General features: G+C 35.8%; 1 protein-coding gene and 1 non-coding gene across 2 annotated transcripts; both read left to right on the forward strand.

The window, feature by feature from the left end:
• Positions 1-13,989, forward strand: nop2 (NOP2 nucleolar protein homolog (yeast)). The gene is made up of 16 exons (XM_048153136.1): positions 1-158; positions 669-796; positions 937-976; positions 1,082-1,140; positions 1,722-1,951; positions 2,373-2,589; positions 2,675-2,874; positions 3,178-3,267; positions 6,851-6,938; positions 10,251-10,391; positions 10,620-10,759; positions 10,927-11,016; positions 11,119-11,241; positions 12,772-12,869; positions 13,007-13,143; positions 13,221-13,989. The coding sequence occupies exons 2-16, from the start codon at positions 691-693 to the stop codon at positions 13,655-13,657; spliced, it is 2,196 nt and encodes a 731-aa protein (XP_048009093.1). The 5' UTR covers positions 1-158; positions 669-690; the 3' UTR covers positions 13,658-13,989.
• Positions 2,960-3,101, forward strand: LOC125244277. Its single transcript, XR_007179287.1, has one exon. It is a non-coding gene; the product is annotated as a small nucleolar RNA SNORA29 (small nucleolar RNA).
• Positions 13,990-16,883: the final 2,894 nt, after the last annotated feature.

The raw sequence follows: 16,883 nt of genomic DNA on the forward strand, positions 1-16,883 counted from the left end.
CGGAAATCCAACGTGTGCAGCTGAAGTCACATGTGCGCTAGTTCACGGCAGCATGAGAGTCACATGTACTCTGGCAACTTTAGCAAATTAAAACTAAAATTTCTCGGAGTGTTCTAGAGAAGATCTGGATAATCGCAAGAACTCGTCTTTGTTAAACAGTGAGTATCTGTTTGGTTTACAGTTACTATTTGTTTGTGTCTTAATCGCTTGTAAGCTAGTCTCGTGGTTTGCAGCGTGCTAGTGAATGGTGCGCAGAATACAACATAATGTATGCTATGTTAACATGGCATTGAATTTACTTCAGTATTATAAGCACAATGGTCCTGCATATTATTGACCTTATGAATGTGAGCATAACCTGTGTTAAACAGTGGAAGCCGCATCACGCTCCTATCTGACAATCAAACAACTAGTTATCCAAGTAAAAGTAGTATTTGTCACGATTACAAGTTAGACATCTATTTTAATACAATGATAGCATTGAATTGTGTAGATGAGTATGTTTTCATTAAAGTGTTATCATACAGTATGAAAGCCACATGGGGCATGGCAACCCACATGCCGGACTGGTTTATGTGCTTCTAACATTATAATTATCTTTTTTGTTTTGTTTATTGTTTTACTTCTGGTGAAATCTGTTCAATTTGTTACTTTTATTGTTACCCCAGAACAACTTTGTAGGTGTCAGTCATGGGCAGGAGGTTGGATCCCACCGTTAAGGTGAAAAGAGGACCTGGACGCAAGGCCAGGAAACAGAAGGGAGCAGAAACTGAGCTGTCCAAGTTTTTGGTTGATGGTAAATCATACATAAACATACTTGGAGTGATTTGTTTACTGGCCTTTGTGGTGTTATTCATTAATTCATTATTAATATATTCATAACCATTATTACAATGTTTCATATAACTTATAACTGTGGTTATCTTCTATTCACAGATGATGGACCCAAAAAACTTTCAAGCAGAGCAAGAAAACGGTAAAATTATTTTTTTTGTTTGGGGGGGGCCTTTTTTCTTAGCTCTCTGATGATAACTTGTCTATTATTATTATTTTTATTAATATTATTATTACATTTTGACAGAGCTGTAAAGAGAACTCAAGTGACCAAAGAACCCAAACAAGAGGAAACACCCAAAAAAGGTACATAAAGGTTTCAAAATGAAACTAAAATGGAGTAACAATGTTTATACACCACCGAATTTGTAAATTAAAGGGTTAGTTTACACAAAAATCAAAATAATGTCATTTATTACTCACCCTCATGCCGTTCCACACCCGTAAGACCTTCATTAATCTTCAGAACACAAATAAGATATTTTTGTTGAAATCCGATGGCTCAGTGAGGCCTGCATAGCCAGCAATGACATTAACTTTATAAAGTGACGAGAATATTTTTGGTGTGCCAAAAAAACCGAAATAACGACTTGTATAGTGATGGCCGATTTCAAAACACTGCTTCATGAAGCATCAGAGCATAAATGAATCAGTGTGTCGAATCATGATTCGGATCGCGTGTCAAACCGCCATACTGGTGAAATCACGTGACTTTGGCGCTCCGAACCGCTGATTCGACACGCTGATTCATAACGCTCCGAAGCTTCATGAAGCAGTGTTTTGAAATCAGACATCACTATATAAGTCGTTAATGTGTTTTTTTTGGTGCACCAAAAATATTCTTGTTGCTTTTATAATATTAATATTTTAATTCACATTTATTGCAGGATTCTCAGATGAGAATAGTGAATGGCTCAAACCAGCACAGAGGAAACGAAAGATAGAACAATGTGAGGAAGATGAGGACAGTGACAGCCAATGGGAAGATGATGATGATGATGATGCTGTAGAAGGCTTGGATCACAAGGAAATGGAGGAGGAGGATGATGATGATGAAGATATGGTGGACGACTATGGTGCTGATGAAGGGGATGAACAAGACAGTGATGGAGAAGAGGTATGAAACGAAATCGGTAGTATACTACTTTTGCACAGTATGTACAATTTCTCCATTAAACATATGAATGTCCTACCACTTTTTAAAAAATATGTGAAGTTTGGAGCACAAAATACTGTATCCCACAGTGGAGTGTGCTTGACTTTCCATTTCCATGTGATTTAACTGCAAGTGATCTCAAGAGCAAGTTTTAACATCTTTCTTGACTTGTTTAATCAGATTGCCAAGATTTAAGCAATCAAAATTGGTTTTAAAATGCAAAATAATTATTTACTTCAGAAGTATACAACGTAGAGAGGTTATGACAAAGACTGCTGTTTGAAATGTCTATCTTTACATACTGTTCTATACTATATATATTTAAAAAACGGTCAGCATAGACCAATTCCTTATTGTATCCCATCATCCTCTGCCCTGTCAGCTTCTGCCAATAGAAAAAGCTGCAAAAAAACAGAAAAAACAAGCAAGCATGAAACCAGAGAGTGATGATGATGATGATGATGATGATGAAGAAGAAGAGGAACAGGATGATTTAAAGAAAGATGATGAGGGGGAGGAGGAAGAGGATACTGTGCAGGCAAATTTTCACGAGTCGGAACAATTCAAACTCCCTGCTGCAGCGGAGAGAGCCAAGGAGGGTGAGTCCAACTTTATTATGTCATCAAACTACAGATTATTTGATCTAGAGGTGTATTTTTAACCCTCCATCTCACATGTATGTAGGTCTATTACTGATGGACCTACAGACCATCCATCAGAGGATCAAAGATAATGTGGATGTGCTGTCTCACTTCAGTGAGAAGAGAGAGGAGGGCAAGGAGAGATCGGAGTATCTCTCTCTGCTGCGCTCTGACCTCTGCACCTATTACAGCTACAACGAGTTCCTCATCAGCAAACTCATGGACCTTTTCCCTCTCTCTGAGGTGTGTTTGTGTATGTGCTCTTGCTTTTTAGTCTCTTTAGTCTTTGACAGCTTTTATTACAAGTGAAATTGCTGAAGTGTAGATGCTTCCTGTATTAGTACCACCCATCTGCTTCCTCACAAGGTGTGTGGCTATGCTAACAGGATAAAGTAACTGTCTGTCAAGATCTGAAGGGGTGGATGGTCACACCCCCTCCACCTCTATATGAATTGGCAGTACATCTATATCAGAAAATAATTCTTTGTAAAACTTTGGAAAGGTTTTGTATGTTGATTGAGATGCAAATACAATTTTCAATTTCAGCTGATTGATTTTCTTGAGGCCAATGAAATTCACCGGCCAGTCACCATCAGAACCAACACCCTGAAAACCAGAAGGAGAGACTTGGCTCAGGTCTGGAAAGTCTTCTTTCTTTTTCCAAAATGTGATATTTTGTATCAGAGGTCTAATTTATGCCTGGTTTGTGATTGAATTGTGCTAAATATGGGTTCCAAAATGTGATCCAATTACAGAAACCTCATTAGAGCTATTGGAAAATGCATCGTATTTGTTAAATGCTTCTGCATCCGGATGCATCTGGAAAAGTTAATGCCGATAAGGCCTAGGACACACTATACCAGTGGTTCCCAACCACGCTCCTGGAGGCCCCCCAACACTGCATATTTTGTATCTCTCCTTTGTCTGACACACCCATTTCAGGTCTTGGAGTCTCTACTAACAAAGAATATACACTAAGAAGAAGCGACACTCAATAAAACGTTCCATTGAAACACCGGCGCCCAGCAGCAGCCCTGCGTTTCCGCTATTTTGTGGTGAAAGCGACTCAGTAGCCCAATAGTTTCTATGGCAATATCAGCTGCTTTGTTAAAAAAAAAAGTACATTAAAGCTAAAATCCAACCTGAATGATGACACCACAGAATAAAATACTATCACTAGTGATCATCAAATGTAGTTTATTTTACACACTTTGTGTTTAAGTCTTCCACTTTTTTCACAAAACCTTTTTGCTCTCTAGAAACCCAGTCAGTTTGGGTTAAAATTCTTTGAAGTTCAAGTATTAGCATTATAAACACTGAATTAATACCAACATATGAAATTAAATTAAGGACATGCATCAGAAAAATTAGGAATGTTGGACAATAAATACATGAATATAACAGCTTGATTTTGCAGTGTGTTCTAATGTGCGTTAAAGCAAAAGTGTCCAAAAGTGGGAATTATGCAATAATGGACACAGCAATGCATCATGTATTATAAGATCATTGTTTGTAGCGTGATCCATTAAAACGTGCAATATAGCCTATTTCAATTGAGACCTAGATATTATTACCGTTACTCCACTAGTTCTGAAATGTATTGTTCGCTGCAAACATGATGATCTTAAATTTATTAATTATTAATTTACTATTAATAAATGTGTAAAGTTGCATAAAATGCAAATACTCAATAAAGTAGGCTAACTACGTTACCTCAGATGGATGAATGGTTGGATTTTACAACTGGTAAAATAATACATATATAAGACAATGCAACATTTACTGTAGGAGCCATACAATTTACTGGTGACTTAATTTTAAAAAACTGTTATATTGCACTTCTGATTTGGCAGTGAAATTCGCCGATTTTGGGTAAGATGTGAAGGATTCTATGGTCCAGTTGGTATTTTCACCCCATAATGGCGGCCGCCCTACCAGAGCGCCAACTAGTGGCTGTTACTCAAAAACGTCACCTCTTAGGTTCTATACTGTTTGCTACTAATGAGCTGATGATCTGAATCAGGTGTGTTTGATTAAGGAGACATGGAAAACATGCAGTGTTGGGGGGCCTCCAGGAATGTGGTTGGGAACCCCTGCACTAGACGATTTTCAAATATTAACCGATTTTAAAACTGTAGGAGACCAAAGACAGTTTCAACCGAGTTTTAGCATTATAATCCTCTGAATGCACACACTAAATGATTTGACCGGACTGCGAGACCACACACCCGTTGATTGCCGGAATTATTTCACAGTGACCCGAGATCTCACGGAGACTCGCGAGATCAAACGTGACTTGAGAAGAAAAACAAATGGAGGACAATGTTTTTGACAAAAACAAAATGGATAAAAAGAAAATGGGTTAACTTCTTTCTCAATACTCCACTTTCGAGGCATGTTTGTGGCTAAGTTTTAGCTAAAGATGCATCCGGTGGCATCCTACATCCGGTAGGTGACACTTGCTCACTCTCATTGGCTCAAGATCAAGAGTTTGAGATCGGGGATGCTCCGTCTCAATCAGGAGCAGTTAAATAATCATAATGACACCACACAAAAGAGGATTTTTTTGGACAAAGCCTAGTTTTGACGTAAACAAGTACTAAGTTACTTATAACTTGATGCTTTGCACCATTAAACTTAGTTGAAAAATATTTGATTTTAATAAATATTTACGGAAGCATCCAACCAGGAGTAACGGTTAGAATGAAATGGCAGATTTATTGAATTTCATCGATAAGCTTGTTGTACCTCATAGATTTCGATACATTAGACATATACAATAATGCTGACACTTACATTTGTTTACATTTTAAGAGAGGGAACATTATGAGTACTTTTTTTGTTGTTGTTAGAGGCTCTCCAATACAAACCAAAATATATTTGTTTATCAAGGATAACTCAAATTCACAGTATTTCACCATAGCTTCTGCTCACATTTGAAGGCTGCTGTTGGATCATTGAGGGTAAATGTCATATGCGACTACAAATTACTTTATAGAGTGCTTTTGACCACCTAGCCTTTTTTTTTTTTTTTTTTCTCAGAACAAATGGTACACCCGTATGCAAGCGCATGTTTTCTCACATGAAGCGTGCAGATCCAAAATTTTATTAAAATAGAACTTTGGCTTACAATATCAAGCCTCTCACTCGAAATAATCACATTTTTGTGATTATTACAAAGTTAATGTAACAATGTGCAAAGCACCCCTCACACAGAGGTCACTTCTAAATCGAGCTGCTTTCTGTTGGTCAACGCGGTGAATTTGTCAATGAACTTGAACCGAATACAAAATCTGCATGGGGGAAATTTTGCCCTCACTAAATTTCTGGTTACACGGATGCCCATTAATGGGATTTCGCTCATGAAATTTTACAGTGCAAAGGTAAATATCATCGCACCTTAAAGTCGCAATGAAATTGAAGTAGTGAGATATTTTATTGGATTTGATAATGGATTGTTGGAAAAAGAAAAAATGTAGGGCGGGAACTTGGTTCTGTGCATCAGTCATAGATTTGATTTTGAGATGTGAATGTTGCACTGAAAAATGAATGCGAGCTTATAGTCAATTATGGGGGGTGGGGTTTAATCGGACTAAATGATTGGACAAGTCCAGCATACGTCATCAGAGAAGACTTTGTCCAGTTGTGACATTTTAATTTAACATTACAAGTTTAAAAAAAAAAAAGGCGTGCTAGACAAATCATTCGTAATAGATCTACTTGCAAAATAGTGAATTTTCATTTTATGCCAACTTCAACACTCATTTGGAATACTATATACAGTCACAAAATCTGAGACGCGTGGTCACATGAGATGCGTCTGAGACTCATTTTAATATATACTTAAAAATAAAGGTTCTTTATTGGCATCTATGGTTTCATAAATTTTTATTCCACAAAAGGTTCTTTATAGAAGAAAGAGGTTCTTTAGATTTTTAGAATGTTATTTACACTAAGAAAAGAGGTTCTTTTAAGAACTGTTTACAGAAAGGTTCTTTGGGGAACCAAAAAATGGTTCTTCTATGACATCACTGCAAAACCCCCTTTTTGAAATCTTATTTTTTAAGAATGTACCTTTCATTCTGTGACTGTCTGACCACTTCTGATTGGAAGACTTGAAATGGACGTTATTAATAGGTGTAATCAAACCCAAAATGCCATTTACACATGTCTGGTTCAGAAATTGCCTTTGGTTCTAATAGCTTGTTTTTTAACACAGGCTTTGATTAACAGAGGAGTAAACCTGGATCCACTGGGGAAATGGTCCAAAGTGGGGCTGGTTATCTATGACTCTTCTGTTCCCATAGGTCAGTTCCAGTGTCATTTCCTACGGTGGCGCATTGCTGCCACATACATATTATTTTTTCCACTCAATTATGTCGTTCAAACGACATCTTTTCTCGTTCAAACGACATATTATTTCGTTCAAACGACATCTTTTCTCGTTCAAACGACATTTCTTTCAAACAACATCTTTTCTCGTTCAAACGTCATCTTTTCTCGTTCAATCAGCAGATTTATGTCGTTCAAACGACATCTTTTGTCGTTAAAACCACATATTTTGTACGTGACGTGTACGAGTAATACCTTTATCTGATCTATAATAGAGAATTTATATAGCCTAGATCAGTGCCTTTATCACACTTCCGCACTCGAAAAGCAGAAGCAAATATAGTGTAAAATACCTTTCGATGCCTGGATTGATGGCAGTGCAAAGTAATGAACACAAAATTATTGTTTAATTGGCCTATATGCAGTTTCTAATAGCCTAATAAAGCACACTTTTATCATTTAGCATTCCTTATTTTCTGGAAAATATAGGTTTATTGGCCTCAATGAGTCTGAGACTCCCAGTCAGAGATTGTGTCTCAGACGAATATTTGTAAATATTCGTGGCATAACAGGTGGAAAAATGACTGTACTGCAGTTCTGTGGATGTTTTGCCTAGGCAAGGTTATTAGCCTTTAGTTAACTAAAATAAATAAATAAACTGTTAAAAATATTTATGCTGCAATTTGAGAAAATATAAATATTAGTTGAAAATGCTATTTTTAATATAATTTACTTTTTTCCCCTGACCTTCAACCGATGCGATCCTTTCATTAACCAACAAGATTGTTAAATTAGAATTAAATGAAATTAGAATGAAGAAAAAAATCCCATGGGTTTAGTTTTAGGCTATACATATAGGCCTAGATGAAACAACAAAACATGAGGATTCTTTGCATCACATGCAGCGCTTCTGTGAACGGAGAAAAAAACAAGATGAAATCTTATAAAAGGAATAAATAGCCTATTCCTATATAGCTAGGCATACACGAAATATATTAAACCTAAATAATTAACATATTAAGAAAATGAAAGAAAAAAACTGCGACAAGTAGACCATTTCGATTCATATTTGAGAAGCAAGTTCACGGAAAGGAATTGCTTGTCTTTATTTTTCAAGCAATGGTATGTTGAGTGTACAAAAATAATAGTTATACCTGCAGATTCGAATGGTGTTACTCTTATGACCATAAATGTCTGAGTATTTTAATTGTTTCCACTTTTATAAGAAAATTCAAATGAACGCGCCGGCGCCTCACGCGCACACCATCAGTTAGTAGCACTTGGCATCGCAGCCTATTGTCAAAATAAACATTATATTTGCATTCATTAGCTAACCTATATTTTATGTGGCTAACATTTACTTACCATTTTTTCCAATATATGTAATCTTTTAAACACTATTTTTTTTAACTCTGCATTTGTACAGTAAAATTAATTTGAATGAATATTATAACAAAATTTAGCAATTTTAGGCTGTTGTTGTTTCGCTTAAAATATAGGTTAATGAATGCCAATATAATTAATTTTATTTGCATAGAACAATTTAAAGGATTTGTTGTGGAAATAGCCTAAATTTCATGTTTTGCATATTTTTTGTAAAAATTTCGTTTTTACCGGCAGGCCCGGTTCCAGGTTGGCATTTTAATCCCATAGGGGGCATCACTACACAGGCTATTTTAGTTCCCCTTGCGCTACAAATCTTTTCAATTTAATGGTATTCAGAAAAACAGAACAAGAATGAAAAATATAATATATAAACGTCAAGCCAAAACGAATTAATTTAAAGCTAAACTGAAATAGAAACCCATTTGGCATAAATCCAAATGTGCAGTTTTTGGATGTTAAATAGCCTATTTATTATTTAGCTAAACGTTCTGATTATACACAGACTATAAATTAACAGAGTAACTTTTTCTGTATTTGGCTGACTGTATTTTATTTTGACAATAAACAGGCTGCGATGTCAAGTAGCTACTAAAACTGAGCCTTGTGTGTGCGCGTGAGGCGCCGGTGTGTTCATTTGAATTTTCTTATAAAAGCGGAAACAATTAAAATACTCAGACATTTATGGTCATAAGAGTAACACCATTCGAATCTGCAGGTATAACTATTATTTTTGTACACTCACAATAACATTGCTTGAAAAATAAAGACAAGCAATTCATTTCCGTGGACTTGCTTCTCAAAAATGAATCGAAACTCATCGATGGTCTAGCCTAGGCTACTTGTCGCAGTTTTTTTTCTTTCATTTTATTAATATGTTCATTATTTAGGTTTAATATATTTTGTGTATGCCTAGCTATATAGGAATAGGCTATTTATTCCTTTCACAGAAGCACTACATATGATGCAAGAATCCTCATATTTTGTTGTTTCATCTATAGGCTATAGCCTAAAACTATGGGATTTTTTTTTCTTCATTGTAATTTCGTTTAATTCTAATTTAACAATCTTGTTGGTTAATGAAAGGATCGCATCGGTTGAAGGTCAGGGGGAAAAAACGAAATTATATTAAAAATAGCATTTTCAACTAATATTTTTATTTTCTCATATTGCAGCATAAATATTTTTAATAGTTTGTTTATTTATTTTAGTTAACTAAAGGCTAATAACCTTGCCTAGGCAAAACATCCACAGAACTGCAGTACAGTCATTTTTCCACCTGTTATGTCACGAATATTTACAAATATTCACAAAATATTTAATGTCGTCTGAGACACAATCTCTGACCGGGAGTCTCAGACTCATTGAGGCCAATAAACCTATATTTTCCAGAAAATAAGGAATGCTAAATGATAAAATTGTGCTTTATTAGGCTATTAGAAACTGCATATAGGCCAATAAAACAATAATATTGTGTTCATTACTTTGCACTGCCATCGATCCAGGCATCGAAAGGTAGGCCTATTTTACACTATATTTGCTTCTGCTTTTCGAGTGCGGAAGTGTGATAAAGGCACTGATCTAGGCTATATAAATTCTCTAGATCAGATAAAGGTATTTCTCGTACACGTCACTTACAAAATGTGGTTTTAACGACAAAAGATGTCGTTTGAACGACATAAATCTGTTGTTTGAACGAGAAAAGATGTCGTTTGAACGAGAAAAGGTGTTGTTTGAACGACATAATGTCGTTTGAACGAGAAAAGATGTCGTTTGAACGACATAAATGAGTGGAAAAATATGTATGTGGCAGCAATGCGCCACCGTAATTTCCAAATAAGATTTTTTTTTTTTTTTTTTTTTGATGACTATAAGTGTTAATTGTAATTCTCTCGTTCATACAGGAGCAACTCCAGAATATTTGGCAGGCCAGTACATGCTGCAAGGTGCATCATCATTTCTTCCTGTAATGGCGCTGTCTCCCCAGGAGGGGGAGTCAGTGTTAGACATGAGTGCCGCTCCAGGAGGCAAGACCACATATATGGGTGAGCATATGCTTCTCCATGGCTGTCACGCCAACTGCTGTGTTTTTGTAAAGCGGCTCATCTCGGTGTCTTTTTTTTTTTTTTATTGGCACAAATTACACCAAAGAATAAAAGTCATTTAGAAATAATGCACATTATTGCCTTTCTACATATTGTGAAAAAGTAAGCATCAGGAAATGTTTTTGGAGTGCGTGTAAAGCCAAAATGTGTATCATTTGTGTGATGCAGCTCAGCTCATGAGGAACACGGGTATGATTGTGGCTAATGACGCTAATGCAGACAGACTGAAGAGTGTGGTGGGAAACATCCATCGTCTCGGTGTCACTAACTCTGTCATCTGTAACTATGACGGCAGACAATTCCCAAAGGTCCGCATCATCCTTTTTTTCCATGTTCTTTCTTTGAAAAAAGCATTTTTAATGACAACATGGTTAACTGAGAATGAAATATTCTGTTTTGTTTTTGGTATATGTATTAGTTTTCTGTACATTTCCATAAGCGTGTCTAATCTGAGGTGTTGTATTTTGTATTGTAGGTGATGGGAGGTTTTGACAGAGTGCTTTTGGATGCTCCTTGCTCAGGTACAGGAGTCATTTCCAAAGATCCAGCAGTTAAAACTAGCAAGGTAATTGTTCTGAATGTCACCTGTTTTCATTCTTTTCAGCCTTTTTTCTGAAGGATTTTAGTTTTTGCACATATAGAACTCTGAAATATTTCTTTCTCTCAGGATGAGGCTGATATTCTTCGGTCGGCTCACCTGCAGAAGGAGCTCATCCTGTCTGCTATTGACTCTATCAATGCTGATTCTTCATCTGGCGGATACCTTGTTTACTGCACATGCTCTATTATGGTGAGTTTTACATGTAAAACATGTACATTTTTTTTTTTTTTTTTTTTTTTGTAATGACCAATACATATTAAGTAATTTAATTAAAAAAATGATTTATTAATTATTTTAGTGTTTGATACCCAGTATGCAGAACATATCTGATTTTTAATAGTTTTATTTTTTGCACATTGGTAATTGAAGAATAGTAATTTTAATAAAAATACAATAAACAATTTTAGGTTTATATATTAAATATTTAATATATAAAACATTCAGGTTTGAAGATGTAAACTATTACTAAAAAAAATTTGGGGTTGGTATGATTTTTTGTTTTTGAAAGAAGTCTTTTATGCTTACTAAGGCTGCATTTATTTGAGCAAAAATACAGTAAAAGGGCATGATCGGCTCTAAATGCGTTTTCAAATCCACATTAAATTTTGCCACTTCATGTGATATTTAATAAAAATGCAATCTCATGTCTTTAACTTGAATGTAAATGCATTTAAGAAAAAAAAAATAATAAAAAAGTTATACATTTGCTATAATTTTTGCTTGAATGTGTTAAACATATCTAATAATTTCTGTAATACATTTTAATTTTGCAACTTATAAAACATATATATATATATATATATATATATATATATATATATATATATAATTTATATTGAATTTGAACGATCATTTTGCTCCAAACGTTGGAACGTATGGAAAATGTAAAATTAAATACAGAAATACATTGCCATTTTACATATTGCATTGCAATTTTGCATATTACATTTCAAATTGAATATTGCTACCCATATGCTTCCATATGAGATGTTTTTCAGGGTGATTTGATGAGTAGAAAGTTCAAAAGAACAGCATTTATTTGAAATTGAAATATTTTGTAACACTGTAAATGTCTTTATTGTCACACTTGATCAATTTAATGTTTCCTTGCTGAATAAAAATATCAATTTCTTTAAAAAGAAATTATATGGACCCCAAACTTTTGAACAGTAATGTATGTCCTTGGAGCTTTCCAAGATTCTCCAAAGGACTCCAAATGTTAATATCTCACATTTTATGAAAACATTTGTCTCAGAGGAGACTGAAAACCATTTGTGCTTGACTGGAACAAATGACCAATTCCATAGAGGCCAGAATCACAATACTTGAGATGTCATACCCTGAACATGGCTTCCCACATGAGACTTTTGGCCTGGAAATAATGAATACTTCAGGGGCCTGAAAGTGTTAGAATCTACAAGAAATATTTGACGGACCTTACTTTTACCACCTACAACAAAGCAACCTATGAGCTAAATCTGAGTTTGGTGCAGCAAAAACCTTTTTTAATTGCCTGATTTGACATGGACTGACCCAGATATTGCTTTTTAAACCAGCTCTATAATGCAAATTTTAGAGGAAAGGTGGAAGAGATTGATGGGGAGTAATTGTATGAAAATCTACGGAAATGTCTGGATGATTGCATTTTATGTCCTCCTAAATATGCTCATTTTTTTAAAGTGAATTTCTTATTAAGGTTTGATTTTGTCTTCTCCATAGGTGGAGGAGAATGAGTGGGTGGTGGACTACGCTCTGAAGAAGAGAAATGTTAAGCTGGTCCCCACTGGACTAGACTTTGGCAAGGAGGGATTCACCAGGTAATGAGGCCTTATTTGAGATCCATCTACAGTAATAAAGGCTGTTCTCCCAGAAATTGAGTTACATGAGTGAGTTTGCCTGAGAAAGCATAATAAATTATGAAGTGCACTTAGAAAAAAACATCTCTTTTCCACAGATTCAAAGAGAGACGTTTCCATCCCTCTCTGAAACTGTCTCGCCGTTTCTACCCTCATTCCCACAACATGGATGGATTTTTTGTGGCCAAGCTAAAGAAGCTGTCTAACACCATCCCTACAGCACCAAAAAACACAGGTACGTATTTATTTCCCATGTTTTCCACAACTTGTTTATTTGCTATCTGATTTTAGCATTTCAAATTTATTTTTCAGAAAATGAAGTAGAATCTACAAAAATGGAGACTGCAGCCTCATCGAAGCAGATCCAAAAGCCAGAATCTAAGGAACAGAAGCCTGCTTCAACTCCAGCGAAAAGCAACATGGGCAAGAATCAGAAATTAAAACAGAAAAAATCAGAGCCGCCCACGAAGAAAGCCGGAGTGGAATCTCAGAATAAAAAAGCTGATGGTCCCAAAAAAGCCAAAATTGCCAAGTTGGATGGTGAAGCATCCAAAAAGGTTGAGAAACCTGACAAAAAGCAGAAGGTAACAGAACAGAATGGAGATTCAACGAAAGGGGTAGAAGAGGAGGAGAAGAAAAAGGGGAGCCAATTTAAGAAGAAAAACAAAAGTAAAAGGAGGAAAAGAATGGGGAAAAACAAATTTAAGAAGTTAAAAAAGATGCTTGGACAACAAGAAAGTGGCCAGTGAGATTCATTGCTATGAATTGACATGGACCTATATGCTCAGGACTGGGATCTGTCTGTGGTTTGACACACGACAGGAAGTTAAATCAGTCCCACCTTGACTCATAAGATCATCCTTCAGAAATGTACACAGAGATTTTGTGTATTTATCTTGCTTCTCAATATTTTTGTCAACCTTATTGCTTTACTGTGAGGTTTTCTTCAATCTTGTGGTATTTTATAACTGTATATTGTCCATTTTAATGGATTTTGTTTTGAAAAAGAAACATTTAACTGAATGTGAGTATGTGGTCTGTTTTGGTCTATGGTCTATTAAAAAGAAATTGTCAAAAGAGAGGTATGGTGTCTGAAACCTTAACGTACTTTGGTTATTGCTTTCCTTGGAAGAGAGTGCCTGAAATGACGTTTCTTGGCTTGTCTTAACCTGACCTTTCCTTTCAGCCTTTCAGAACATCACCTCAGAAATCAGATCAAAAACTGTTGAGGTAGAAGTGAAATCTTCCTTTGAGCCTGAGTGCATCACGACTGCTATACAAGCAAAGCCTATTGACTTCACTTTTCACATCGCTTAGCTCCCGCCACAGAACATTTATCAACGCGCAAAAAGTTTTCTTCAGGTTCAAATGGCTAAAACGCTCAGTAGATGAACTTCAGCTATGTGCGATCTTTCTTCCCACCCTTTTGGCCCAGTGCCTGTGTAGCCATGGTAACGCTCTTATCGTATTGTGCGTCGCCCTGAGCTCATACCCTCTGAACTGCGACGTTTTCTCTGTGCTTGCATGAGATCCTTCTTTCTCCACAAAAGATGGCCCAAAACACCACAATTATCACCACTTGTTCCTCCCAAAGCTGTTAATTCTGTTGAAATGTAGTGCATGTGTAGGCAAAGCGTTTATTTTAATCACATTGCAGTGATTACATGCAAGGAGATAATTTAAGGTTGTGCCTGAAGGGTAAACGAAGCCATTCAGCAGGCCTGTAGGGAAAGCAGTTTAGATCAGACTAGTTTGACACCCCACTGATTAAGTGGTATTGTAGAAGGGTAATTATCATGATCACCTGCACATATGATTGCAGGGGTATGAGCGTCCAATCTATCTTTAATAAGAACTGCTTCTCCCATTTTGTACTGTACAGATGAGTTTTCACTTACTGTGAATCGCCAGTATTTCCACACTAACATTTTCAGGTTAGTTAATGGTGCTTACTAAGACAGGTAAGTAGTGTTCATTTGAACAAATCTGTAATCATAAATGGTCAATGACAAGTTCTTAGAAATGGTTTTGGAAAAAAAGAAGTTTAGACTAATAACTAAAATTGTCGTGTGATGTAATCCTCAAGTAAAAAGTGACTTTTTCAAGGTATAAGAAAAACATTTTTCTTATACATTGAATACAGATGAGTGTAGTCTCTTTTCACAAACTTTTTGCAAAGTTTTACCAATTTTAAGAATCGACTAAATATTACATTTTTGGGGCTTTACACCTGACACGCAGTGAAAGTGTGCACTCTCTAGGGTTGTTTTTGTTTCTTTTTTGCAAAGTAAGTGGCATACTCAATACTGTTGCACTGTCAATACAAGATCTTGACCAAAAATTAATGCACCTCTTGATGGAAATAACATCACAATATTTATTTGCATTAAGAGGTGCATCAATTTTTGGTCAAGATCTTGTATTGACAGTGCAAGAGGTGAGCACTCTGTAAAGTCTACTCCAGCACATCCCAAACACTTTCAATGAAATTAAAGGTGCCCTAGAATCAGAATTTGAATTTACCTTGGCATAGTTAAATAACAAGAGTTCAGTACATGGAAAAGACCATTGAGTTTCAAACCCCATTGTTTCCTCCAAATTATGTAAATCTCATTTGTTTAAAAGACTTCCGGAAAACACTCGGATCTCAACATAACACCGACTGTTACGTAACAGTCGGGGTCATTAATATGTACGACCCCAATATTTGCATAATGCCAGCCCATTCGACACATTAGACAAGGAAAGGCAGTATTAACGGCTGGATCTGTGCACAGACAAGGTAAGCAAGCAAGAACAACAGCGAAAAATGGCAGATGGAGCAATAATAACTGACATGATCCATGATATCATGATATTTTTAGTGATATTTGTAAATTGTTTTTCTAAATGTTTCATTAGCATGTTGCTAATGTACTGTTAAATGTGGATAAAGTTACCATCGTTTTGTCTTACTGTATTCTTACTGTATTCACGGAGACGAGAGAGCCGTCGCTATTTTCATTTTTAAACACGTGCAGTATAATGCATAAACACAACTTCATTCTTTATAAATCTCTCCAACAGTGTGTAATGCTAGCTTTAGCCACAGAGCATAGCCTCAAACTCACACAGAATCAAATGTAACCATCTAAATAAATACTTTACTCACATAATTCGAAGCATGCATACAGCATGCATGACGAACATCTTGTAAAGATCCATTTGAGGGTTATATTAGCTGTGTGAACTTTGATTATGCGATGTATATATAGTCGAGAGCTCGTGGGGCAGAGGAAGCGCATCTCTTAAAGGGGCGGCGCGCTGAAAAAATCAGTGCATAGTTAATGATGCCCCAAAATAGGCAGTTAAAAAATTAATTAAAAAAAAATCTAGGGGGTATTTTGAGCTGAAACTTCACAGACACATTCAGGGGACACCTAGGACTTATATTACATCTTGTAAAAAAACAATCTAGGGTACCTTTAAGGTCTGGACTCAGAGGTGCCAATTCATGTGTGAAGTCTGTGAACATGAGTCTTCATGCTCCTCCCAACCATTCTTTCACAATTTGAGCCAGATGAATCTTGACATTGTCGTCCTGGGATATGGCCATAACGTGTCTTCCTACATGGTTGTTTGAGAAATGAAAAGCTACACATTCCATCAATCATGGTTAGAAGAACTTTTGCCAAACATATAACATTTTAGAAACATAATCACTGTAATAATGAACTAATCATAGACTCTTAAGCATTTGCCTATTTAAATCCACACTTTTTTCTTTCTTTTTTTTGGGGGGGGGGGGGGGGCAATGTATTACCTAAATTGTGTAATGCAATTGATTACATTACTAACTACATCATGTAATTTGCAGTCAGTAATGGACTAAAGTTACTACCAGCAATAGTCACATGAGTGTTGGCAGTGGTTTTCTCTGATATAATTTTTTTCTGTTTTTCTTTTTTTTTTTTTTTTTTATGTTTTTGCACATTA

This window comes from Megalobrama amblycephala, linkage group LG13 (assembly GCF_018812025.1).
Source record: "Megalobrama amblycephala isolate DHTTF-2021 linkage group LG13, ASM1881202v1, whole genome shotgun sequence".
In the NCBI taxonomy this organism is placed as follows: Eukaryota; Metazoa; Chordata; class Actinopteri; order Cypriniformes; family Xenocyprididae; genus Megalobrama; species Megalobrama amblycephala.